The sequence below is a fragment of the Gymnoscopelus braueri genome, assembly GCF_963280865.1.
Source record: "Gymnoscopelus braueri genome assembly, chromosome: 8".
Lineage (NCBI taxonomy): Eukaryota > Metazoa > Chordata > Actinopteri > Myctophiformes > Myctophidae > Gymnoscopelus > Gymnoscopelus braueri.
The window spans coordinates 13,731,617-13,758,798 of record NC_137609.1 but is presented as its reverse complement, the minus strand read 5'-3'; the positions used below and the strand labels follow the sequence as shown (position 1 = coordinate 13,758,798).

The following is a 27,182-nucleotide window of genomic DNA, read 5'->3' as shown; positions in this document are numbered from 1 at the left end:
GATCGATTATTTTATTAAAAAGATTAACCGTTGCACCCCTAGATTGGTAAACTAGATAGGTACAGTACTGCCCGGTTCTGTCTTGCTCATTGCAGGACATCATTGAAACGTCTCTTAAGATGCTTATGTGTTTCAAACTGAGAGCAGACACACGGATGGAGACTCCTGCAGACTGTCGGCTGACTTTTGCCTATCAGAGTCCAGTGTACTGGAAGAATACTCAGAGCATATACCAACCTCATTTTATAGGCAACATTCCTCATAGACAGGTGTGCACCGATACAGAAAAGGACTGCTGCAGAAAAGGACCTACTAGTCGAATGTCTGCTCGGGGTCCATTATACGTCCACATGGACCCAAAGTAGACCCTGAACAGACGTCGACCGCAGATGTCTGTCCGCATGGTGCCAGATGTATTCATTGTATTTATTTCCTCCCCAGATATTTACCTCATCTGCTCTTGGCGGTCTGCTTGAAGTGCAGACCACTTCAGACAGATGTGTTGTTACTGTAGATGACCCTGCACCCTCCGCACAAGGACACTAGTTTACTTTTGCAAGACATTACATTTCCAAGGCTTTTCTTTCTTCCATGACACTGTGAAATATGATCAGTAGGCCGTTTCGCTGAGCACAGTGCACTGCTCTTAATGAAAAGCTATTGTCCGATCGGGCAAGACTGAACCCACCTACGTACCGTTTCCAGCCTAATCCAATCCACATGGCCGCGGCTACCATTCTCCAGTCTGGAAAATACTAAAAGTTCATGGCCGCGCTCCACCCTCCGTATTGTTGACTGTGCTTTACGCAGTTTCCCCACAATATGGCCCTGAATACTTTAGAAACAAACGACAGATACTGTACTATGAAAGGTGAAACGGCTTGAAAGCCATGTGTTGTAGAAATTAGAATGTCCAATTCTGTATTTTGAGTGGAATAGGAGGAGTTTGATTGGTTCATTCCAAGGAGCTCTAGCTTTTTGGAAAGAACACCCAGTACACTGATTTGACTGCTATGGTAAAGTAGCAGTTGGTATCAATTTGACCAAATTTATTTTACTAGGGAAAGATGACATTTGACAACAACCCCTTGCTTTAAAGCTGTAATCCATAACTTCCATGTCCTAACCGGGATTGAAACCTTGGTCCCCCAAAGAGCGGCAATATTTTTTTTTACAGTTGAACAGTTTCCCTCCTGATGAATTGAGTACAATGGCCCTCAATGGAAACAAGCCCCCTGGGGATTTGTGTGTTATCCTTCTAGCATGTACCGTTAACTAACTGGTTAATAAAGTAGTCAATCAATCGATCAGTCAATCAATCCACTTGAACTACATGCAATCCCGCTTGCCAACCAAGTCGTGGTCCTGCCCGACGACAGGATCTAAATGTCTCAGTAGAATAGCAGGGAGATCACCTCACAGCCACCACAGCTGTGCTAGTTCTATTGCATTAACATACTCTACCATACAGATTGGTTAAAAATAATGTTTTATTCACACCCAAGAAAGTTATGGATTGCGTCTTTAAACTCAAATGTCATTCAATTTCCGCACCAATTTCCCTCTTCTCTTCTCTAGGGCATCACAATGCCCACTCATTTATTGTTCCAGTGCTTCTGAGTGAACACTACATTAGTGCATGACCCTGCGCTGACAGTCTTTGAGTCTACGAATAACAATAAGGAGAGATGGAATAGTTACTGTAGAGTATGTGGTCTCATTTCCTGCATGAGATGCCCAGAGGAGAGATCTGCCATGAAAGCAAATAAACATATAAACTCCTAAACCCAGACATGTCCCTGTCCGTGTCATGTAAACATTATTGAAATTCCGAAAATGCACCACAGCACAGGACGGATTATGAGACATTTCTGAGACGTTTTGAAATAAAGTATCTTTGTTTTAGGCCGCGTTTCATCCGTACCCATCAGTCGTTAAAGACACTTGTGTCCCGAGCCACACTGCGGCTGATGGGTTATTGAATCCTTTTTGTCTCAGCTAAACTGTCTCCTCTCTCAGCTTTCCTATGTTCCGTCTGACTGCAAAAACAGAGCATTTCATCCACCGAAAGAAGATAAAACAATACTCCTGCCGATACGGTCTGTCTGCGAGGCGGTAGCCTCGCGGTGCCAGCCTCGCGGCGGTGATTCAGATAAGCAGAGTTTCTACAGACGCACATTTGGCTGCTAGATAATAGAGATAAGAAACACAGATGAACACATTCAGAACAATTTAACCCATTGAGACCGGTAACGGTATCTGTGTGTCATTTAAAGATTTCTTTGGGCTATTCAAAAATAGCAGATCTACAAGCTCATAGCGCGAGTGCCGCGCTACGAGCTTGTAGATCTGCTATTTTTGAAGAATCGTGAAAATGTGTGCAAATCTTTGAATATATATATTTGTTTTAAACATTTTTAAATCCGATTTGTGCTTCTGAGGGGGGGTCCCTGGAACAACATATTTTGAGATGGGGGGTCCGCGGCCAAATACATGTCATTTTGGGGGTCCTTGACCTGAAAAAGGTTTGAGAACCACTGATATTATAGCAACATATGTTTCTTTTTTTTAAACTGTTAGGATTTAGAAGACATTTGTAGAATCCCCCAGAAGTTAAAAATGTTCGCTTAAAAAAAAATAAAAAAAATAGCAGATCTACAAGCTCGTAGCGCGGCACCAAGTGCCGCGCTACGAGCTTGTAGATCTGCTATTTTTGAATAGCCCAAACATTTTTTTTAAATGACACACAGATGCGTTCCCGGTCTTAGTGGATTAAGCAAAACAGAAGTCATAGCCAAAAGGTATTTCATGGATCCATCCAGGCTTGTCTGTCGACTCAGCTCCATTTTTTACTGAGAGCAGACATTCTTGAGCCTTGTAAGAGGAAGAAAAAAAAAAGCCTTCTGCTTCTGTAAACCTGTCAATGTTACCGCCTCTTTTTTGCAACGGTTAATTCTCACTTTAAGAAGTAAAAAAAACATGCTGCGGGCAGCAGGGCAGAGTCAATAGAGAACCTGTGTATGCCTTGGATAAACATGGCCCGTGTGCCCGTTGCCTTACACATTTATCCATTTGTAACTCAGAGAGAGAGAGTACACCACGGGGTCCATTTGGTTCCATCCGTACACTCTCCGAGTTCAATGAACACTGAAGATTTCACCGTGTACAAGGCTATATGGTGCCTTTACAAGCCTGCACGGTGGAGGTCATGGAGGCAAATCATGTAACCAAGCAGAAAAACTTCCGACGAGACCGCAACCTTGCCTTGACACTGTATATACAAGGTTTATAGGCCATAGCGTGACTGCCTGTTATATTGCCCCTTGGAGTAATAATAAATGGGGCTTATGCAATGAAAAGGAGAAGGAAGCAATGAAAACCAGTGATCCTTTTAACCTTTCTTCACCCTGCCGGATGACACGGAACATTCCTGAAAACAGGAAGAAAAAAAAACAGGCGGAGAGAGATGAACGTAGACAGAGCTATTTACTCGTCGTCTCTCTCGCCGGCTCCATCGCATGATATGATTTGCAATCTTCCACTGCTTTTTTTACAGTCCTCTACGATCCTCCCCCCCCCTTCCCCTATCTCCTCTCTCCATCTTCTTCCCTTCCCTCCCTTCCCGTCACCTCTCCCCCGTTCATCCTATCATCACCCTGCCCTCTGCTCCTCCCCTCTTCTCAGGGAGACATACTGTACTGAGGGGCTGCTCTCAATGAATGAAGAAGTAGTTCCCTGATTACAGTAGTTTGGCTGTTTTTGCTGTCATAAAACATGGCTGTTTTGATGGTGCCGCACCGAAGGGGGTCAGCCATTTAGAACAGCGTTTGTCTGTGTAGTATGTTCGCCCTAAATTTGCCCAAATATGATTATATGTAACGTATGTCCCCCAAATTCTGCCCAAATGTGTATGTATGTAATGTATGTTCCCCAAAGAAAGTAGACCAATCAAAGAGAACTACCCAGCTCAGCTGACACTGCTACACACACAATATGGCTCCGGCCTGGCCTCCAACTGCACACCTAACAACATCGGGGTCCCTGGCAGATGGGGGGGGGGTCTGAGGCCAAATACAAAAAAGTTTGAGAATCACTGCTTCAGGAGGTTTTGTATTCTCGTATTCTCGTGTGATGCTGTAGTCTCCTCCCTCATTATCTTCTTTCCTTGCACCCTGACATCCACTGTTTCCTAACTGTCTGCTACACAACTGACCCTCTGCTTTCAATTAATGTGACACGGTGAAAAGACTACACACACACACACTGTATTATCACAGAGTGTAGATCTCGTGTTTTAGCTATTTGCCATATGAAGTATATAGGGCTTGAGAGGTGTGTGTGTGTGTGTGTGTGTGTGTGTGTGTGTGTGTGTGTGTGTGTGTGTGTGTGTGCGCGTGCGTGCACAATGAATTTGTAATTGTAATCAAACCAGGAGTCTATTGTTTCTGACAGTGAGTTGACCGGCATTACAGCACCACGGACAGCGACACTGTGGCTGGATTAACTGCTTGACAGCAGGTTATTAAATAGATACATTATGCACATACTTGTTCGGGAACAATACTATATAATGTATAGATCCTGCCTGCTTGCTCAGGGGAGAAATAGAATTTTAACCTTCAGGTCAAAATTTGTGTCAAACCAGAAACAAAATCGTGTCAAAGGTCATGTATATATCTATGGGTTCTGAGACCAGCCAGGGTGTAAGGTAGACAACACACACACACACACACACACACACACACACACACACACACAGTAAGAAAATATAACCATTTACTTATCACATCCACCAAAGCAGCGGCATATGGCTTTTAAATAGATCTCCAAGGAGAAAAAGCATCAGGAAAGTGAAAAAAAATAAAGAACAGCTGGGAGAAGAGGATAGAGGCTGGAGACACTGAGAGATAACAGCAAGTGACCCAGTGGTAATTGGCAATTAGAGCTGGTACAATTATTGCTGTACCAAAAGAACTATAATTAAGGCTGGTTCACTGAGGTCAAATCAAGTCAATTTGACTTGTTTAGCACATTTCATATCAGGTAAACTCAATGTGCTACAGATTAGAAAGAATTGTGCACAAAATAAATATATTTACAGCCATCAGCCACCCACCTAACTAACCAAAAGCCTGGGAAAATAAGAGGGCCTTAAGCCTGCCTTTAAAATATGGCAGTTGTAGCAGATCTCAAGTCGTCAGTAAGTTTGTTCCAGAGAGTAGGACTAAATGTAGTTTCACCTTTTATGGACATCTAAGCCCTGATGATCTGAAAGTTGTGATTATGACATATTTAACAGATACACCATTTAAAGCCTTTTAAATAATACATTGTATATATCAATTCTGTATCATCTAGGGAGCCAATGAAGTGATAAGTAGGAGTAATGTGTTCAGCTTTTCGCGTCCCAGTGAGTACTGTAGTGGCAGCAAAAAAGGCCATTACAGTAATCTTATCTGTTGGAGACAAATGCATGGAAGAGTTTTTCAAAGTCAGAATGACTACAAGAAGTTCTTACTATGTTCTTTTTAGGGCTGTCAAAATGAGCGCATAATAACTCAGGATGATGGATTTATAGAAGTGTAACTATCCTGTTCTAACCCCGGATTTGAAACCGTCTCTCCACTGAGCTAAAAGAGCCTGCCTGCTTGCTACCTTCAGGTCAAAGGTCTTTGTGTCAACAGCCGAGAATAGCAGAACTACAAGCTCACAAACGCGCCGCGGATGCAACCACGTTGTGAGCTTGTAGGTCTGCTATTCTCACGTCACAAAAGTATGAATCAGGCTAGGTAGGCACAGTGCTAACGTGGCTGCCTATACCACGCGGTTCTAATCCACCGCGGTGCATCCAGCTTTGTCCAACGTCTATACCTGTCAGGGTTAAGTGTTGAACGAGGACCCAAATGCAGACACTGAAGGCAGCAGGTCAAATCCAGCAATTTATTAATAAACTCAAAAAACGAGGCAGGAAAGTAACACTGAACACACGGTAGACATACGAGGAACTAACAAGGAACACACTCAAACACAGGGTTTAAATAGACACAGGGATAACAGGACACAGGTGAACTCAACTGACAATCAACACTGGGATAGGCTCGAGGACTAAGAGGACACAGGTGGAAACACAGACAAATCACAAGACAGGTTAGACAAGGCAGGCACAAAACTACAGGGGCGGACAGGAAACAATTAGAACAATACTACAAAATAAGAACCAGAAACACTTCAAAACAAGACACAGAAATGCATATCCTGACAATACCAGTGGTTTTCAACCTTTTTCATATCAAGGTCAGTTATTTATTCTGCATTTGAGCCACGGACCACCGTTTGATGGGATTTAGCGACTCAGACCCAAAACTTAAGAATATTTTGTTATCGCTGGATACGATTTTTGTCCACAATTCCATGCTGTATTGATGTGGTACCATACTGTAGGAGAGATGACAGGCAAATATTGATCAAAATAACAATTATTCTACATTCTCTAATTGTGTAGACTTCTTGCAAATTAAGTAATGCAGATGTTTAACAATAATTTAACTCTGGAGAGCGTAAAATGAAAACAACATAAGGGTCCATTTGTTTTCATTTTACACTCGACGTCCTCCCGGTCAGTGTTGCCAGATCTGCTTATTATAATTTCCCCCCAAGATTTTATTTGAAAATAGCAGATCTACAAGCTCACAACGCGTCGTTGTGAGCTTGTAGATCGGCTATTTTCAAATAGCTGATGCATATGTTTAAAGTGCTCATGTGGCCCATAGTCGCTTCTTTTGGGCTTGTTTTCCTAGACCCGGTTGCTTGTTTCTCTCACAGAATCTGGCAACACTGCTCCCGGTGGGGGCTCCTCACTGGCTGGTGAGCCAGTAGGATACAACAACAAAAAAGACAAGAAAAGTATCAATCAGGCTTTAAATGAACATTAAGGATTTTACCGTGCAGAAGTAGGGCAAAAACGTCCTGTCAGATACAGTAACACGTCAGGCAGTATGACAGTACGATATCACCCTCTTTTTCTCAGCACAGTGACAGTGGATTGGGGCTTTTTACCTGGATGCAGCAAAGAAGCTGGTGACTTGGTAACCGAAACTGGCATAGTAGGCATGTTCCATGATGGCCATTAGCTGGATACAGTTGTAACCTGGACCAAAAAAAAAAAGAAACACCCAAAAAACATGAGTTTTACACTTTATGTAAAGTGTGTGTGTGTGTGTGTGTGTGTGTGTGTGTGTGTGTGTGTGTGTGTGTGTGTGTGTGTGTGTGTGTGTGTGTGTGTGTGTGTGTGTGTGTGTGTGTGCGTGCGTGCGTGCGTGCGTGCGTGCGTGCTCCTGTGGAGAATGTGCTTTTGTGAGTTGTGTTCATCCATGCGTGTGTGGTTTGTGTGCGCGTGTGTTTGCGCGCATGTGTGTGTGTAAGCGTGCATGTGAGCGCTTGTGTGAGAATGTGTAGTGTTGTATAGGTGATGTTTTTTTCCCTGATTGCAGCGGGTCAAGTCTTCCCCCCCCCAGCACTCTGAGGAAGGGATGGAGAAAGAGAATAAGAGATAAGAGAGAGAGAGGAGATGGAGAGAGAGAGAGAGAGGAGATGGAGAGAGAGAGAGAGAGAGAGAGAGAGAGAGAGAGAGAGAGAGGGAGAGATGGTCCATGCTCCACAGGGACCTTCAGACTCTAACCTACTTCTAAACCACTTCGCCTTGGGAGATTGTGTGTGCGAGGGGGGTGTGTGTGTGTGTGTGTGTGTGTGTGTGTGTGTGTGTGTGTGTGTGTGTGTGTGTGTGTGTGTGTGTGTGTGTGTGTGTGTGTGTGTGTGTGTGTGTGTGTGTGTGTGTGTGTGTGTGTGTGTGTACGTGCATGCGCTCGTGTGTGCGCGCATGTGTGTGTCTAAGAGAGAGAGAGGATCTCTCAGGACAGTTCATGAATCTCTCATGCAAGAATCAGCCACTTTGACAAGTATCACTTGACAAAAGTGGCGGATTTTCAAAAGTCACTTTTGTCAAGTGAAAAGAGTACAGCATGCTCGCACGCATGCACACACACACACACAAGTCATTCTTTTAACACATTCGGTGCCAGGATTTTATAATAACAGATTACGTTCGGTGCCAGAAATCTCCAGAAATCTCACCGTTGAGCTGCTGTTTATGCTGTAGACTCCACGACGTGCATTCCATGTGAAACAAAGCATGCGTGCATTTTGCACGATGGTCCTGGCTAACGCCTGGAACGATAACATCTTTCACGCGGGTCACAATGGCGCAGCGATCGCGCATACAAAATGAGTCGTTTTCCCCAACGTAAAAAGGTTTCGGAGTTATAGGGGTTTTAGAGAAGGAGACAGAACGGAAGCGTTCACCCGATTTCACCAATTCCACCTCTTGTCTAGTCCCTGTTAATGTCAACTCCTACTTGCTGGTCTTGAGGAGGGTGCACTGTAGATATAACCACGTGTCTCCTCCAATAGAAATAATGTTGGGAGGGCATAACGTTATGCGGAAGAACACGCTATCCCTCCCAGTTCCATGCACTCCCCGCTGAACAGACCAACCCGTAGGAGTCGCTAGTGCAGTGACAGAGAACGGCCTCCTCTTGTCGGCTACCCAAATACAGCTAATTGTGTTTGTCTGAGCGCCTCCGGCTTGACCTTAGTCCCTTTACCCCTGCGTCACCTTGACAACTCCATCATTATTTTTTGTCATTATCTTATTTCTTTAAAGCACTGTGAGGTCTGACCTTACAGTTGCATCATGTACTTGTCAGCCTCATGTGATGTCAGGCGTAGGATTTCAGGCGAGGTTATACGTGTTTCCACTTCTGCTATTTAAGCCTGTATAATATGGAATGGCTTGACTGGCAAACACGGACAAACAAAGTTGAAATGTTAGAACCTTGATGACAAACAAGTCATTCAGTGTCGTCGTTTCCCAACCAGTGTTTGAAAACACGTGCGTGCATGTGTGTGTGTATGTGTATGTGTATGTGTATGTGTATGTGTATGTGTACTGTATGTGTGGGTGTGTGTGTGTGCACGCGCATGCTTTCTTGTCTGCCTCTCTGTTTTTCTCTAATCTCTCCCTCTTGCTATAACGTTTTTTTATCTCACCAGAGCTGACTTTGTTGAATAAAATAAGTAATCTAACTGTGCCTTTTTGTCTTCCGTCTGTCAGACTCCATTTTTCTTCCTCTAGATAAGCAGATACTGACAATAACATATGATTGTCGGAACCTATTTATCCTGTAAGGTTATATGTCCAGTACACAGTACCTATCCTATACTGTATTCAGAGGTCGCTCTAGGATTTTAAACTGCCGGTCAGAATGTCTGGCATGATTATAGTTTACCGGACATCTGATAAAAATAAAGGTCACATCAATACATTTTTTGTAGGAACGACAAGCAGGTGCATAAACTTAGTCAATAACAACAGTTACAGCATTATATTTGGGATAAATAATAGTAAGTAATAGAAAATTGACCAGCTTCATCTTGAATAAGGGGATTCATTAGAATCGCACATTTTGTGTCCGTGGCTGCATGCGCAATGATTTCCAACAACATATTGTATCATCAGTTTAACAGAACACTCGAGAAATCAAAGGGTCTTCACAAAAACAGGCACTTCGGAATAATCCTTCGAAATGTTGATTGGTTCAACTGGCCAGTAATACATCACTATATACGAAAGTTGACTTTCCCAAAGCTTTTGTGGAGATCTTGTACAGTCTCCTTATAGAGATTTTTGATTTAAGTGGTAAAGTTTTATGGGTTGGGACCGTGCATTCAATGTACATGAATGTAATTTATGATTATCTTTGAAGTTTCACCTGCACGCTATGCGACTTGACGCTATAACAGCTGTTGTCTGTCTCTGATGTTCCGTCTTCAAATGCGTGTGCATTGTTGCTGGTGTGTTGTAGGACAACAAGGCGTTGCACAGCTTGCATATCTTCATTCAATTAAAACTGTTTCACTTGGAACTTCTCACACACAGTACTCCTGTGAAGTGTCTCTGACGTGTGTGTGTGAGAGAGAGAGAGAGAGAGAGAGAGGGAGGGAGAGAGAGAGAGAGAGAGAGAGAGACAGAAAGTGAGCGAGAGAGCGAGCGAGAGAAGGATTTTATATGTGTCTAATTTGCGGTGATAATGATTAATTGCCGTGTTTCCGAAGTCCGGAGAGAATTATACTATCCAGTCTTTGACAAAAACGGACAAAACTGGCAATTACCAGTCTCTGACACTCACGCACGCACACACACACACACACACACAATTTACCAGCCAGGTACAGTTCTTTGTGTGTATCGTTAACTCAGCTCTGATCATGTACCATAAACTACATCTCACTCTTCATTGTCCCCCCAGAGTATCTCTTTGAACCCACACAAGTCGTTCTTGCTCACAGCAATCGAAATGTATTTACCCCTGACGTAGGCTGAGTCTGCCTCCACACTGTAAACACCTGGAGACGTCAAAATAGATTACCATGTCTCAAGAGTCCTTTGAAGCCGTGACATCAAAGTCACATCATGATAGTTGGGGGAAATGTCAATATCCAACACTGTATTGTCTCAATCTGGTTGTGTTCTCTCTAAACATCCTCAATTATACAATTCCTCAATGTACGGCCATGTTATACAGTCTTCATTGTTTCTTCTTTTTTAACCAGCATGCAATGCGCGTCTACAAAGAGACTCAGCACTGGTCATTTCCCGACATATTCTCGACATGTTTTCGATCATTGGCTGTCCTTTAAGCCAATGGGGATACTTTCCCATACTCTGAACGGGCGGTGTCGTCCTCCCAAGCTATGGTACTAGACACGCCTCTCGCCTCTGAGGCTACTATACACACCTGCCGTCGGTTCAAATCGCTGTGATACAGAGTAATATATAGGACAACATTTAAGTAAAGTACTTGAGTAAATGCACTTAGTTACTTTACACCTCTGCATACGCGCTGCGTAGTGTCCGTTCTGCATGCTGGTATACATGACTGAGTCATGTCTCGTTTTTTTATTGATACACCTTTTGGAAAAAATACTTTCTATCATTGAAAAGAAAACATGTTAATGACAGAAACTAACCAACTAACTACAGTAACTGCAGACTTCTGAATAATATATCACACTTCTGAATAATCTACCAATCGATCGATATTATTTTATTTAATGTGTTTCTATCTCTTTCCCTTTGCTTTCACTCTACCCTCTGTCCTCTCTTTTCTCATGGAACACTACAATATGATGGAGCGTGCACACATGTTTTCCCCACTCACTTCTTTACAACAGTAAACCTGCAATGTGGACCATAAAACTGATTCTGATTGGGTATCCCCCGGCTATCCCCCTACCTCACCAGGGTACCCGACTTGGACTTATGTGCTCAACACTTAAGTCATTTTCTCAGCCATGCTTTGCTGTCGCCTTGGAACCCAGCCGGCTTGCGCTCTCAGAAATCCCTGGATGTTCAGATCCCAGGCGATCCAGTTTAAAATTCTCCCAGGCAAAACTGAAAGCCTGCACGGGGGAACTTTTAAGTGCCTATACGACACTTGGTCATCGCTGCGGCCTACGGAGCTACAAAGCCAACCAGATAGATCTGTATTTATTCTTTTTAATTCGTTTTTTTTTTATCTCCAGACCTTGCCTTTTGTCTGTTTGATTTATTTTTTTCTTATGGAATAGGAAAACAGTGTAAATTGTAAATGAGCATCTATAACCTCAATGTGTTTCCGAGGCTTAGGCCACTGTCCTACGATAAGATTAGCCAATGGGTTCCCAGATTGAATGGAGGGTAACATGATCTTTTTCCGTTTCACGCTGGAGATTCAAACAATCGCTGATGAAATAACATTGAGACAAAAAAAACGATAATGAAAACAATCCTTTCTGATTCATACCATCAAACTGTCAATTATGTAAGTATACGATCCAGCACCACTATGTCTTTCTTATAGGACTTGTCAGAACGGGCCAAAATGCCATTTGGCTCAACAACTTTGTGCCGTGGAGCTCTGACTGGGATGGCGTCATGACCATCATTAGCAGACCATAGCGGCTGCCATTCACACGTTCAACAGTCAATTTAAACGAGTTAATGTTATTAATGGCTTCAATAAGGCACTTGTGTCCTGTGCAAAAAAAAGCAGATCAAATAAAATCACGCAGAGGAATAATGTAATTCGCTTGTTTCTTTCTGCCTTCATTTTACGAAGCCATGAGTTCTCAAATTGAAAGTGCCAGCCTCTCACGGATACAGAGGCAATAGAACATATTAATTGCCATGTTAGGTCTTTGCAATACAGCCTTACATTTCTCTGAAGCCACATTACGTCGATGCAGTGGCTGCACGCACCATTCACACTACTGATTGTTTCTTGCTTGATATAAATACTAATAATCAGAAAATAAAGTTAGAATAACTAATTGTTGCTAAATGATGGTGCAACAACATAAATAGCCTAGGTGCTCCTCTTTCCCAACAGGCCATGTATAATATAACCTTCACACAAACTCTCTACCTGGACTGTGTGGAGCATACCATGTGTACCGTGCTCGGGATGTTCTGTTTGTCAAGCTCTCCTTAACCCATTAACTCATATACCGCCAATCGCGCATTAATGCGATCTAATAAATAGCGCGCTTGTCCGCCAAGATCGCATTAATGCGATCTAGTGATTAATTGGGGTTTATATCTCTGATCGCGCTATTCTGCTTATTTTTCATTCTAGGTTTCGAGTTCCACTTACTTCACCCACACTGGGATCCGGTTTCATGACTCGGGTTCCGTTTCCGGTTTTCATTTTTTTCCCCCAGTCATTTTCGGCCAGAATAGGGAAAAACACGTTTTTTCACACGGTATAAGGATTCGTTACAGGATTCAGTTTAAGACTTTAATGTTTGTCTTTAAGTCTTTAAATGGGCTGGCACCATTATACATATCCGAACTTCTACCTCCCAATAATAAGGGTCTTGAGGTCTACTGACCAGTCACTCCTTAAAGGGATACTTCACTTTCGGGCCGGGGACACATTTAAAAAAAATATAAAAAATAAATGAAAAAAGTTATGGAAAATTCATGGCCCCCTCACACATTAGTAGGACACTGCGTGTCGTGAGGGGGCCATGAATTTTCCATAACTTTTTTCATTTATTTTTTATATTTTTTTTAAATGTGTCCCCGGCCCGAAAGTGAAGTATCCCTTTAAGGTCCCAGCAACAAAGTCCATAGCGCCCACATTGTGGAACAAGCTGCCACCCCATGTTAGAGTGTCTCAAACATACACCTGATGTCGGTTGGACAAGAAGTCCTGTATCCAGTCGCACATGCTTGGGTGTAGCCCTAGGTCTCTGAGCTTTTTGTCAAGTATTGCTGGGACAATGGTGTTGAATGCTGAGCTGTAGTCCACGAACAGCATACGTACATATTTGTCCTTCAGCAGCTTGTTGTCCATGTGCGAGAGGACGGTGTGGAGAGCCATGGCAATAGCGTCGTTGGTGGATCTGTTTTTGCGGTATGCATACTGCCACGGATCCAGCGAGGCAGGTAGCGTGGAGCTGATGTATTCCCTCACCAGTTTCTCGAAACACTGACGATCGGGGTGAGAGCAACAGGTCTCCAGTCGTTCAGGCATGTCACTTTGGCCTTTTTGGGAATGGGCACAATGGTTGACATTTTGAACCCTGCAGGGACCACAGCCAGGGAGAGGGAGAGGTTAAAGATGTCAGCGAAGACACCCGCCAGCTGGTCTGCACATGTCTTAAGGACCCGGCCTGGAATCCCATCAGGTCCGGCTGCCTTGTGGATGTTGACCCGTGTGAAGGCTGTACGCACTTCTCTCTCCGAGATGGTTAGAGGGTTCTCCTCTGCTGGTGCTGCTGATGGCCCCGCTTGGCTGCCGCGGTTGGAGCTGATCTCAAACCGGCCGTAGAAAGTGTTCAGTTCGTTGGGGAGGGAGGCAGGCGGGTTCACCTCGCTTCTGGTTCTTGTTTTGCAGTCTGTCAAGGTGTGTACCGCCTGCCATGTGCTCCTGATGTCGCCATTGCTGAGTTTGTCTTGCATCTTTTTTGTGTAGGCCTTTTTCGCCTTCCTGATGGCGCTGTTTAGGGCCGCGCGCGTCGTGTTGCGCGTTTCCACGTCGCCAGATTTGAAACCAGCATCCCGTTCATGCAGATGTGCACGTACTCCGCTGTCCATCCATGGTTTCTGATTGGGATAGATCCGAACTGTCTTTTTTGGGACTATGTCATCTATGCACTTGCTGATAAAGCCAGTGACTGAGTCTGAGAGTTCGTTGATGTTATTCCCAGCGGCGTTCTTAAACATCCCCCAGTCAGTCTGGTAGAAGCAGGATTGTAGCATAGCGTCTGTGTCCTCAGACCAGATTCGGATTTCCTTCTCAACGACCGGCTCCCTTTTTAGCCTCTGTTTGTAGGCAGGTAGCAGCTGGATGGCGTCGTGGTCAGAGCTTCCTAGCGGTGGGCGGCGGAGAGCTTTGTATCCATCCTTGAAGGGCGTGTAGCAGTGGTCAAGAATATTGTCACCACGGGTACTGCAGGCGACATGCTGGTGGAATTTGGGAAAGACCTTTTTTAAGTCTGTCCGGTTGAAGTCGCCTAGGCAGATGACTGCGCAGTCCGGGTGGCGATTTTCTTGTGCACTGATCGCCTGGTGTAATTCCCTCATAGCTGTGTCCTTATTAGCTCCAGGATGAATGTAAACAACGGCTACAATCACAATGCTGAAGTCGCGTGGTAGGTAGAAAGGACGGCAGGCTATGATTAAAAGTTCAAGGTCTGGTGAGCAGTGACTATCTAGGATTTTAACATCTTTGCACCAGTTGTTGTTGATCAAGGCACAAACTCCCCCCCCACGTTGCTTACCGCTCAGTACAGGGTCTCTGTCCTTCCTATACGCGGTGAAGCCAGGAGGAGTGATAGAAGAATCAGATGCTAACTCCGTTAGCCACGTCTCTGTTAGAACAACAATGGACGTGTTCCTTGTCTCACTGTTATACTTTACGCGCGCTAGTAAGTCGTCCATAGTGGTCACTGTTCTTGATTCAAACAGAGATCTAACGTTCGCTAGCAGGATTGAAGGCAGTGCAGGTTTATATCCACGTTTTGTTGTTCTTACGAGGAGACCCGCTCTTGTCCCTCGTCGTCCAGGTCTTTTCCGTCGCCTTGGGTTTGTTGTTGTTCCAGCCGGAACAAAGGGAACCCCTCCCCCCACCCAGCTGGGTGGAAGGTTTTCGGCAAAAAAGTCCGGAATCAGGTGGTGAGAATGGGCAGCATCACATCCGACCCCCTGACCCTCAACACCGGAGCACCCCAGGGATGCGTGCTGAGCCCTCTCCTCTACTCCCTGTACACGTATGACTGCATAGCCACACATGTCTCCAACACCATCATAAAGTACGCGGACGACACGACAGTGATAGGCCGAATCGTCAACAACGACGAGTCTGACTACAGAGAGGAGATCAAATCACTGGCACACTGGTGCCGGGAGAACAACCTCTCTCTTAACGTCGACAAGACCAAAGAACTGATCGTGGACTTCAGGAGGCCGCGGAGAGACCATGGTCATCATCGACGGTGCTGCAGTGGAAAGGGTCAGCGAGTTCAAGTTCCTCGGAGTACACATCGAGGAGGACCTCAAATGGGAGACGCACTCCAAACACGTGAGGATAAAGGCTCAGCAGCGACTGTACTGGCTCCGCCGCCTGAAGAAGCTCGGAGTAGGACGTCGCATCCTCAGGCTGTACTACAACAGTTCTGTTGAAGGCATCCTAACAGGCTGTGTCACGGCCTGGTACGGGAACTGCACTGCCCGAGAAAAGATCAGCCTACAACGAGTAGTGCGATCGGCAGAGCGGATAATGGGAATCGAGCTCCCAGCGCTCCAGGAACTGTACAAAAAGCGGTGCGTGGTCAAAGCCAAGCGCATCATCAAGGACAAGCACCACCCAAGTCACAGACTGTTCAACCCCCTACAACGACCGCGACCGGGCAAGGGGCTCTACCGCAGTATCAAGAGTTCCACCACCAGGTTTTGGTGTAGTTTCAATCCAGCTGCTGTCAGAATGCTGAATGGGGCATAAGCCTGGATGAGGCATGGGCCTTGTTCAGCAGCCTGACAGCAGGCGGCGCAGACTTTTCTGGCTCTTCCTGAACACACCTGTGGATTATACCAGGGACAATGACTTGGACTTTAGCCCCCCCTCGGACACACCTGTGGACTACACCAGGTACAAATGACTTTTTGTTGCACTCCCTCATGGAGCTACTTGCGGATTATACTAGGGTCAGTCCACTCTAGGTGGACACGCACTGACCTTTTGCACCTTAATCCCTTGTATAACGCACTGACTTTTTTTTGGTCTTTTTTTATTGTGCTCCTTTTCCTCTAAGCACCTTAACGTCCATTGTCTATCATGCACAGTATAAGTATAACATGCACAGTATACAATACATTGCTGCTATGCTGCTAAACCTTAGTTTAGTTTTTTTAGTTTTTTTATTATCTCAGGTAATTTGTAAATATGTAGATAACTTGTCTGGCCTTCTGTTGCTCTCTTGTTTTGATCTCCTTCCCACCTGCCCCCCACCCTCTTCTTCTCCCCCCCCCCTCTTCTTTCTATGGAAACTAACGTTGCGATGGGAACGATGTACAAAAAAGAATTTCACCCACTTTTTTACCTTGTAAACCTGTGATGTGACAATAAAACTGATTCTGATTCTGATTCTGATTCTGAAACCCTGCCTGTGTTTAAATCACGTTTGAAAACTCACTTGTTCTCCTTGGCGTTTGAAAATTCAGATTGAGAAGCTGCTGCTTCCCCAGGCATTGTGTCAATCGTTGTCTTGTTCATTGTGTGTGTTCTCTTGTTTATTTTAGTATTTTACTGAGTGTACAGCACTTTGGTTCAACACTGTTGTTTTTAAATGTGCTCTATAAATAAAGTGGATTGGATTGGATTGGATTGGTACTGTACTGTAGTTGTTCATTTGGGACCCTGAGTGAGTCACTAACATTCGTCCATTCTAAATAGTTTCTACATTTTATTCTTATCTGTTAATGGTTGATTAACGAGCTTCGGTTAACGGTTATGAAAAACATTCAACATGCTCATCCTGTACAACCATCCATCTAGTAAAAATTCTATGAATTTAATTTTACATTGGAAGGTGGACGATGTTCCAGGGGCCACAAAAAAGATCAACTGGGGCCGGATTTGGCCCGCGGGCCACCAGTTGAATATCACTGGCTTAGATGATCAAAAGATCAAGTTGATCAAATGCAGCTTGAAAATAACAATAAGAAGAATAGAAAGGAATGAGCAATTGTAGAGAAGTGGGTGGATAGAAATGTATGTTTTTTCTAGATGTGGCAAAAATAAGGCTAAAAACACACCATTGTATTAAGTTATTGGCCACCCCCCAAAAAAATCTTATTTTTTTGACTGTATCTGGCTCTGTTTTGCTTAATTAATTAAAACAAATTATTTTAAAAAAAAGTAACCAATGAAAAAAAAAAAATAGAAAAATCTGCGTTAAAAGGAGCATCTTAGAAAAATACAAATTCACAAAAAAAAAACTTTGAATGTTTTTGAACAATTCAACAAAGTGTTTGAAGTGCCTGTTTCACCCACTTCCGGGGGGCGGAGCGAAAATCCGAGCCCGAAGTATTTGTTTGTAGACCCCCACTTAGGGGGGTTATAAAAAGTTTCGGAGCGATTCGGGCACTTTTCATTTAACATGGGGTTTCAATGGGTGTTTTTAGGAGCCTTCTCCGGGGCGTGGCTTCCGGGGGAAGGGGCGGGCTTAAACGCAACCTTGACAGGTGTGTTCAGTTTTCAAAGACCTTTCATTTGATGTATGGTACGTCTATATTGGACATTTACTTGGCTGCACACAGGCAGTGCACACAGACAGAGACACACACAGACACACACACAAGTAAGACGCGCGAACACTGGAAGCGAACGCAGCTCGAAAATATTGTGTATTTACGGACTTGTAATCCGTGTTATTTCACCGTGATGGAGAGAGAACATTGACAGTGTGTGTGTGTGTGTGTGTGTGTGTGTGTGTGTGTGTGTGTGTGTGTGTGTGTGTGTGTGTGTGTGTGTGTGTGTGTGTGTGTGTGTGTGTGTGTGTCAGAGCATTGTCTAAATTCCTGCACTCTGGCGCACTCGGGTGGCTGCTTACAGGCAGTGCACGCATGTGAGTCATGTCACCCAGGGGCAGGCAGGCAATGAGAGCGTGAGTCACATGGGTGCATGCAGCACTTCGCCGCGCCTCCTTCCGCGTTCGCAACAAGCCGAGCACGGTTTCATAGTAAGCTCCTACGTGATAAGCAAAATCACTGGGGTATTTATCAAATTCCCAGGTGATAATCTATATATTATAATTAACTCTCTCACTGCCAGACTTATTTCTGGCCGCGTTTGCCCACTGTTTTTTTTCGATTTTCTTACCTTTTCAAGTAGTCACGGAATATTTATCTCCATTATGATCGATACCCTGATGATAACTAATCACTGAGGGTTATACTGTGTGGTTTCACAAATGTCAACGAGGTCATCGCGACCTCGTTGACATTAATTGTCTGCCTTTGAAAATAGCATGTCTGGGCCAAAAATACATAGTAAAAAAAAAAGTACACAGGAGCCGAGAGCAGCAAATCTTCGGATCACGATGTCTTGGGTTCTGAACATTTAAAAAAAAAACTCGCGATAACTCGTTCTTGGCAGCCAGAGAGTTAAGTGTAAAACATAAATAAATATAAATATACTTTTTTTACCAAAATCTACACCCTACACCACTGCTTACCCAAGTCCTTGATGCGTGGTAAAACATTCATGGTGAAGTTGTTGTAGGTGGCGATCTTCTCCTCGGGAGAGGCTATGCCAACGTGGGCCTCGTAAATTCTCAGGGAGCGAGGGCGCTTAGGGCGAGCGTGCTGGTGCTGAAGGAGGAGAAAGCAGGAGCAGAGGGAAGTTATTTCATGATTCTCTGGGAGAGGGAGAGAAAAACTTTTCGAATCAAATATTCAGGAGTCATGACTCAGAGTATGAAGAGAAAGACAAGGTTATGGACTAGGTTAGCCACAATAAAATGATAGGATAAATAAGTTGGATTTATACACAGTGAAATCCAGTGATGGAAAGTAAGTTTTTTTTTTTTTCAAGTACTGCACTTGCGTATAAGTTAGATTTTTATCATTTATTTTACATCACTATTTCTATTTTTTGATGCCATTATACTTCTATTCCATTATCTTGAAGGCAAATAGTACAAATAGTCTAATATAATAATCTACACTACAATTATTTGACAGCTTTAGTATGATTTAAGGATTAAGGGCTTATATCGTAGCTGAGTACTGCTATTGCCACACCAATACAATATAATGTGAGCAATTATTCAAAAGATCTAATTATCCATGAGATAATCACAATTATTTTGCATAATCGTTTTCCATGTTGAGAAATGTATGGTATTTGTATATTTAATCAATTCAATTTTATTATATTATAGTTCCAAATCACAATTTGTCTCAAGACACTTAACCCATTAAGACCGGGAATGCATCTGTGTCATTGTAGATTTCTTTGGCTAATCAAAAATAGCAGATATACAAGCTCATTGTAGATCTGCTTGTAGATCTGCTATTTTTGAAAAATCGTGAAAATTATTTTTAAATATTTTTTCCCGAAAAACTGTTAGGATTTAGAAGATTTAAAAAAAATTAGAGGCAGCCTCAGGTCTTAATGGGTTAACATGGCGCACAGGCTCAACATTGTCCCACCCTGAGCAAGCAATTTTCAAGTAATTTGTCATAAGTTTTAACTTGGAGAATATCATTTAATAAAATGTATATGATAAAAATGTATATCATTCATTCATTCACACATTCACACATTCATACATACAGTAATTTGACTGGATTATATTTGTGGGCAAAAAAAAATCTATACTAAAAAACCCTGGAGGATATTGCATGCGTTCAGTACCTTTCTTCTAATTTCTGTTACGTGCCCTCTACTAAAGCCTGATTTATACTTCGGCGCACAATGGTGTTGAGCAGTGAAAATTGACAATCCATAAACTCAGTTGCAGATGTGACGTGTTGTGAGCTTGTACAGTAGATCGGTCATTTTCGCCACGCGACACAGTTGTACAATAGAGCATAATTTAGGCTTTAAAAAGCATTTAAAGCATCACAAATGTTAATGTTTTGCCATTGCTGGGTTTTTGATATCCCTAGGGTCAATACTATGAAAAATAACATCAATTTAAAATTCTACTTTATCACACACACAACAGTGGGTGAAATTATCCACATTTTGGTAAGATTACTTCAATAGTTCTTCAATAGGTCTTCAACATTGATCAGAAAGTGATAATCTAAAAATAGCCTTCTCATTGAATTACATCACATGGGGAAACAGCTTTCAATGTCTCTTTAGCACATAAGCGCACCCAAACCAAGAAGATTCTAACAATATAACTTTTTTTTTAAGTCAACTTCATGTTGATATTACTATTTGAATTAGGAAGTTCCACAGATCCGGATCTTCAAAAACTGCCCTTTAGGGGGCATTACCTATGAGTAAGTAGGTCGGGAGAGGTTTATTGTCGGTATCAGCCGCTAACGCAGGAGTCTGTCCCCGTTACAATGCTCTAGATCCCTGGGAGATGGATTGCTGAGGTGGAGCGCCACACCTACCATCAGCACCCTGCATTACTTACCGCCCAACTTGCCACACCCAAACCGAGCTACTCATACACTGAGTTGGCGGTGCCCAAGATCGAACCCATGACCTTGTGGTCCAAAGGCGAGGGCTCTACTGACTGAGCTACCCGGACACACCTATTAAGAACGGGTTGATAAATCTGGAGTAGGCTTTTCTTATTTTTTCTCTTAACAGACAGTTAAGAGAAAATATAATAGAAATTTAAGATAACATTGCTGCATGAGGCCATTGTGTTCTATATACCCCCAGGAATCTTACATCATCAACAGCAGCGTGAGGCAAGCCAGGGAAGAGCAGGGAAAAAAAGCAAAGTTATGAAATAGCTCGAGGAGACAAGGAAGGACGGTATGGCGGGAGTTAGCTTTTGGAGAGAAAAAGTGAGAGAGAGCGAGAGAGAGAGAGAGAGAGAGAGAGAGAGAGAGAGGGGCATGTAGGGTATAGGAACGTACAATACTTTTTGCAGGAGGATGAAGCAATAGTGTGTGAGAGAAAAATACTTTAAGTGCAGAAAAAGCAGGAATGGAGGTGCAAACAGTAGTAGGGAGTCGAGGTAAACAGGGTCACAAAATGTGGTTGTCTGTGCTAGGCTTCTAGCTGTGCACCACAAGGAAAGCTGAGATAGGGATTGATTATTGACAGACAGACACAGATGTTTTGAGAGGGGGATTGATTATTGACAGACAAACAGACACACACTGACTCTCCCTCCCCCACACACACACACACACACACAGAGAGACCTTGCAGAACATGTCACTCCAACAGTTTGCTGCTCATGCTTGTATGGGTGAATGACAAATAATTGAATCTTGAATCTTTTGCATATCCTTCTGAACACACAAAAAAAAATCGTTTGCAAGAAGATTCTGCAAGTATTGCATCATGTCGAGTCTGCAAAACTTTGAGAAATGGCAATGCAATACGAGGTCGTTTTGAAACGAGGGATTTGCTTATACTGGGATAGAGAAAAAAAATGTGGTAATTAGATATAAAAACTAAGAATTACTTGAAACATGAAACAGCCCAAAAGAACATCGCTACTCTTCCAGACAGCATGACAGTTCGTTCCCCAAAACCATCAGGACCTTGAACAAACATCATCCCTCCATCTCTCCCTTCCCCCCAATCGATCTGAACTGAACCCACTGGACTGAACTGCACTTCGTGTCTTTCTCCTTCTACTTCTCCACCCACGTGTCTCTCTCTGTCTCTCTGTCTCTCTCTCTAGCCAAACAATCTGGGAACCCAGCGCCAAATGAAAAGGAAAAACAGCGCCCTCTGCTGTTTTTGACTATCTCAGTTGGCTCTGGGAGGAAGAAAACGTAGCACCCGTGCGCAAGGAAACCGGGGTTTTGGTCTGCCTTCAGCGCATCACTTCCGGTGGTGCGACTATGTTTTCATTCCCACTAACAATATTTCTACACGGAACACTAACACCACTTCTCCCAGAGAACATGGATCGTTTTGGTTATAAGCCCACTTGTTTCTATGATGAAAGAGCAAGTTAAAATGTGAATATCTTTCCGTGGTTTTGTCTGCTCCGCGGACGCTATTGTTAAATTAGTTTCGGTTGGTTTCGAGAGGGGAAGGATTGACGGACACGTGAATCCCGCCCACTACATTTGATTGGGTAAAGCGCGGCCTGCTTCCTGATCTGAAGGCACGCCCACTTGTAGCCCAGTGCGCACACGTTATGACGAACCTCCCCGACAGATTCAAACGCAGAGCAGAATCTGTTCTTGAGAGATTACTAGCCAAATAACTGTGCACATACTGAACTGCACTAGCCACTTTCTCATGCCGCCTACAAAGTGCATAATATGCAAAGTGCAATAATATAGCATAGTATTAGTATGGCATAGAATAGTTAAAATTATTCCTCTTCTAGTGTTTGGGTCAAATCCAATCTCAAACCCATTCAGTAAAAGAGAAAGACTTTTCTTCCCCTTTTTTTTTGCCTCTGGGGGCACCACCTCCTTTGTTGTATAGTAACAGGAACTTGACTCCTCCCCTTTCTTAGTCCACTTCCTCCCAGGTGCTTCTGTGTTTATTTCTACTAACAACAATATTACATGTTTAGGGCAGTGGTGCTGACAGATTCTGATTCTGCCGTTAGCAGAATCTGTCTTGAGAGATTAGGTCAAATCTGACCGATTTCAAGTTTCTTGAATGATAATGATTTTTGTGTTTTTCTTCTGATTGCTATAAGACTTTATGATTTCCTCCACACTAGGCATATGGACATGATATACAATTGCTGATCCCCATTTTCATTTAACTTTGAGTGGTTTATTAAACTTTGTCACTTTGGTGTTCCTGGTCAGAAATGACCACCATCGGAAAGAAATGAGTGAGACTATAGCCATTAGATGGAAAACACACACACTCCACGCCACACAATGTCTAAAAGCACTTTGCGAGCAGCGGGGGGGATTATGTGTAGGCGAGGTGGTTGTGCCTCATTTTACACCCGGCCCACACACACACACACCCGGCCCACACACACACACACACACACACACACACACACACACACACACACACACACACACACACACACACACACACACACACACACACACACACACACACACACACACACACACACACACACACACACACACACACTGTTATAAGTTGTTATGCATAATTATAAACGTTTATAAAGAGTGCGTAGGTAAGTGCATTATGATAAATTATAGACCCAATCTTTAAGTAAAGTGTTACCCAATATTTTGCCACATACGCTGAGTGTGTACTATGGAAGTGACAATAATAAAGAACCTTGACCCTCATATTTATCCTCATCCTCACTATCATCATCTTCAATACGATCATCAATTCTATTTCTCATTTCAGCCATGTCAATCAGATAATGCCTTGCGGGGGAAAACAAATACATCAAGAAGCCAGGGTGTTTTCACAGCTGTCAGAGGATGTTTAATCTCATTAGGTGATTCATGTTTGTCTGTGCCCACATTTATAATAAAAAGAGAGAGGAAGAAAGATACTAGGAGTGCAACAGCTACTCGGACTAATGAATGTAATTGATTATACAACAATTATTGATTTTAATAAAATGATTCATTTAAAAAAAATTGCAGATTCACAAACTCACAACGCAACACACTGTTATTTTTGCGCAACACCATTGTACAATGAAGTATAACATAGGGTTAAGAGATCAAACTAATCCAGAGGGAGTCCAGGGACCATCAGGGTACCTTGAGGGGGTTCCAAATGGACCCTTGGGGGTCTGTTACGTTGTGAGCTTGTAGATCACAACGTAATCTAGATCGGCTATTTTCCCACAGGCACACATGTATAAATCAGGCTTACCTCCAACCCTAACCCCTAAATCTATCCTCTAAATGCCTGATTCTAACCCTAATCCCAAACTGATTCTAATTGTAAGCCTATCTCCCCAAAATCCTTTTTAACCATAAAATGTTTTCCCCCCCCCAGGAAAACTGTCAATATCTATTATGGAAATTGTATTATATTTGTGGGGACCTTTGGCCCTCACAAATATAGTAATACAAGCACACACACACACACACACACACACACACACACACACACACACACACACAGACAGACACACAAACACAGAATACACACCACAAACACACACACAATACACACCAGGAACGGTCGTGGTGGGTCCCAGTGTACCCACTCATAGGTCCTTGAGTCCAGCCTCTTGGTGACGTATCTGGCCCAGGGGGAGATCCGGCACAGCTCCTCCCCCTCTGATGTCACCACCACCAGCTGGGTGAAGGAGAAAAAAAGAAGTGTCAATGACAAACTTTATTCAAATGAAAGTGTTTGCCCAAAACTTTACATCTGTCTGACGAAACAATGGCAGCTCATTTAAAGAAAGGAAATAACATTCCAAGTCCAAGTGCAGAGCCAATTCAGGTTCAGTTTACAGTTTAAAGTCTAGAGGGTTTAAGTGGTTAAGAGAATAAAGTAAAAACTTTACGTGATTCATAGTGATATACAGTACAGTAAGCATTTAGCGTGATATGATTGGATACTGTATGTAGGATGCACTTTGCACCCTCATACATTGCATATTATCGTATAAATATACAATCTATTAATTATATTACATAGATTTTCTGATGTAGAATACAAGGCCTGTCACTGGTAGTACTCGTAGCAGTACTGGCACTGTGCAATGGCAGACGTTTTGTTGTGCTTCAAACATTTGTTTGTTGATTGAGCTGGGTAAAACATTTCATAAAGACTATTTATATTCTTTATATTTCTATTGCAATTGTATTTACTCTCTAGTTCTATTAGTTCCTATTTTTACTGCTCTAGCATGCACAATACTGTATGTGTGTGTATTGTGTACATTAAAAAATGACCATAAACAACTCAGACAATGAGTTTTTCTGAATCCTGGGAGAGCAGTCAGCACTGGTGTATATCTGGACCAAACTAAACTTGACTAATGCAAGCAGAATAGGAAAAAGAAAATTCTCAATTGAAAAACAAAAGTTTAAAATAACCCAACAGAGAAGGTGGAACAACAACTGTAGGTCACAACAATTAGCAAAAACACTTGTAAATGACAACACCACTGGCATCTCCAGTGCAGCGATGAAGCGTTGACTTGAATGTGAGGAATGTCACCCAACAGAAATGTCACAACTACATGTCGCTGTCAACCTGCTCTCTGCCAGGACTTTCTGGGCATCTGGGAAAGCCAGCGACTCCACAATGAAGGTATGTGAAGACTGGCTTGCACATACTTACCGAGATTCACAAAGGTCAGCGCTTAATCCGTCAACCTTTTTATAGCCCTACCCTTCAATCAGGCCTGCCATCCATATGTAATTCCATCATCAATCTCGACAACAACAAACCTTCAACTCTCTCATTCATTTCCCCACCCCAGGGGTTGCCATGATTGTTGATATGTTTACCTACAGGATGTGATTAATAAATGATATTAGCCTTCAGCCAGTAAAAAAGCCTATAATCAATGGCATTGTAGTGGAGGTAATAAGGAATGAGGTGCAGAACCATGGTCACAATCAAACATAATACTATGCTAGATAAATGGCACTTGGTATCATTTTGTAACTGTGAAGCCTATTTTTCAGTTGAACATGTAATTTAAATTATTGGCGACCCATTCAACTTGATCAGTTAGTCTTGAAGGTCAAACACACATACACTACTCCTACACATATTTCTATATATAATTTAGTTTCAGTGCATGTCATGAATAGTTGCTGAATACATGCACACCAATAAGACCAACACAGTCTTACTGCATGTTTGCAGAACTTAATATTTTGCTCAGTTAACAGCCCTTGGAAGTTAAAGTTGATTGATATTGTACTTTTGATTTAGGGTCAAAACAAAAGGTGTTTTGTTAAAAACGTTAAAGTAATACTAGGGAATTTAAAAAAACAAAACTAAAGTTAAATTGTATGTCTTTTGTGAGTCACAACACCCACTCCATGAATTTCACCCCCGAAAGCCTTTTCTATTATATTTTCTATTGAAATGGTGGCGGGCCGCCCTTCCCGCGAAAATGACGTCATCCGGCCGGAAAACGGAAACGGAAATGCACCGGTTTCCTGTTTGGCCAGGAACTACCGCACCGGTTTCCTGTTTGGCCAGGAACTACTGCGCTAATAACAAAAAGGAATCTCATGCTGTTTTTAAGACATTATATGATTTGAAGATGGAAAAACAACAGCAAAAGAAAACACAGCTCACGGTAACTAATGCTCCACTGGCTAAGAGAAACGATCCGTAGATAGTATAAAACAATTAAAAGAACGCTTTTTGAAACGCTTCCGTCTTCCGGTGAAAACAAATGGAATTCTGGGTAATACAGGAATAAACGAAAGACCTGCAGTGACGGTAATGACCAGCAGAGGTTGCTAAAAATCGTTATTTGTGGACCTGCCTTGTATTACTTTAAAGGTCTATTGATTGATTGATGTAGTTTATTTAGAAAGACATGAGAATAGTACATGACAGTACATAACAGTACATGGAAGTACAAATTCACAATACAAGGTCTACTAAACTGGAAACCCTCATTAAGCATTACGCTTGTTTAAGATGAGAACCCCATGCACACAATATATATCTGTATTATGATAGTAATCATTATAGTGTTCAGTGACAGAATTTCACCCACTTCTTTACACCTGTAAGCCTGTGACATGACAATAAAGATCCATTTACAAAATTATTTATTTATCGTTCAGTGAATTGCTTCTGTAGTCCATCATTATAAGTGTATGTGCCAACAGTTGTCAGTTCTCAAATCTGTGACAATGCCATATAAAAGTATGTTAATGCAATGTTATGTTGTAGTCTCAGAATGTATTGCTTTTGCTCTTTATGTAGGCATATAGGTTGTGTGAACACCACAAGTCAGAA

General features: G+C 42.8%; 1 protein-coding gene across 1 annotated transcript in view; it reads right to left on the bottom strand.

Annotated features, from left to right (window-relative positions):
* gbe1a (glucan (1,4-alpha-), branching enzyme 1a) overlaps nucleotides 1-27,182 on the bottom strand; it is a 183,382-nt gene that overhangs the window by 83,754 nt on the left and 72,446 nt on the right. The window contains exons 4-6 of the mRNA XM_080436613.1: nucleotides 24,411-24,536; nucleotides 18,838-18,973; nucleotides 7,057-7,147 (exon numbers count right to left, since the gene is read on the bottom strand). Coding sequence (XP_080292739.1) covers nucleotides 7,057-7,147; nucleotides 18,838-18,973; nucleotides 24,411-24,536 — 353 coding nt within the window. The remainder of the gene's footprint in view (nucleotides 1-7,056; nucleotides 7,148-18,837; nucleotides 18,974-24,410; nucleotides 24,537-27,182) is intronic.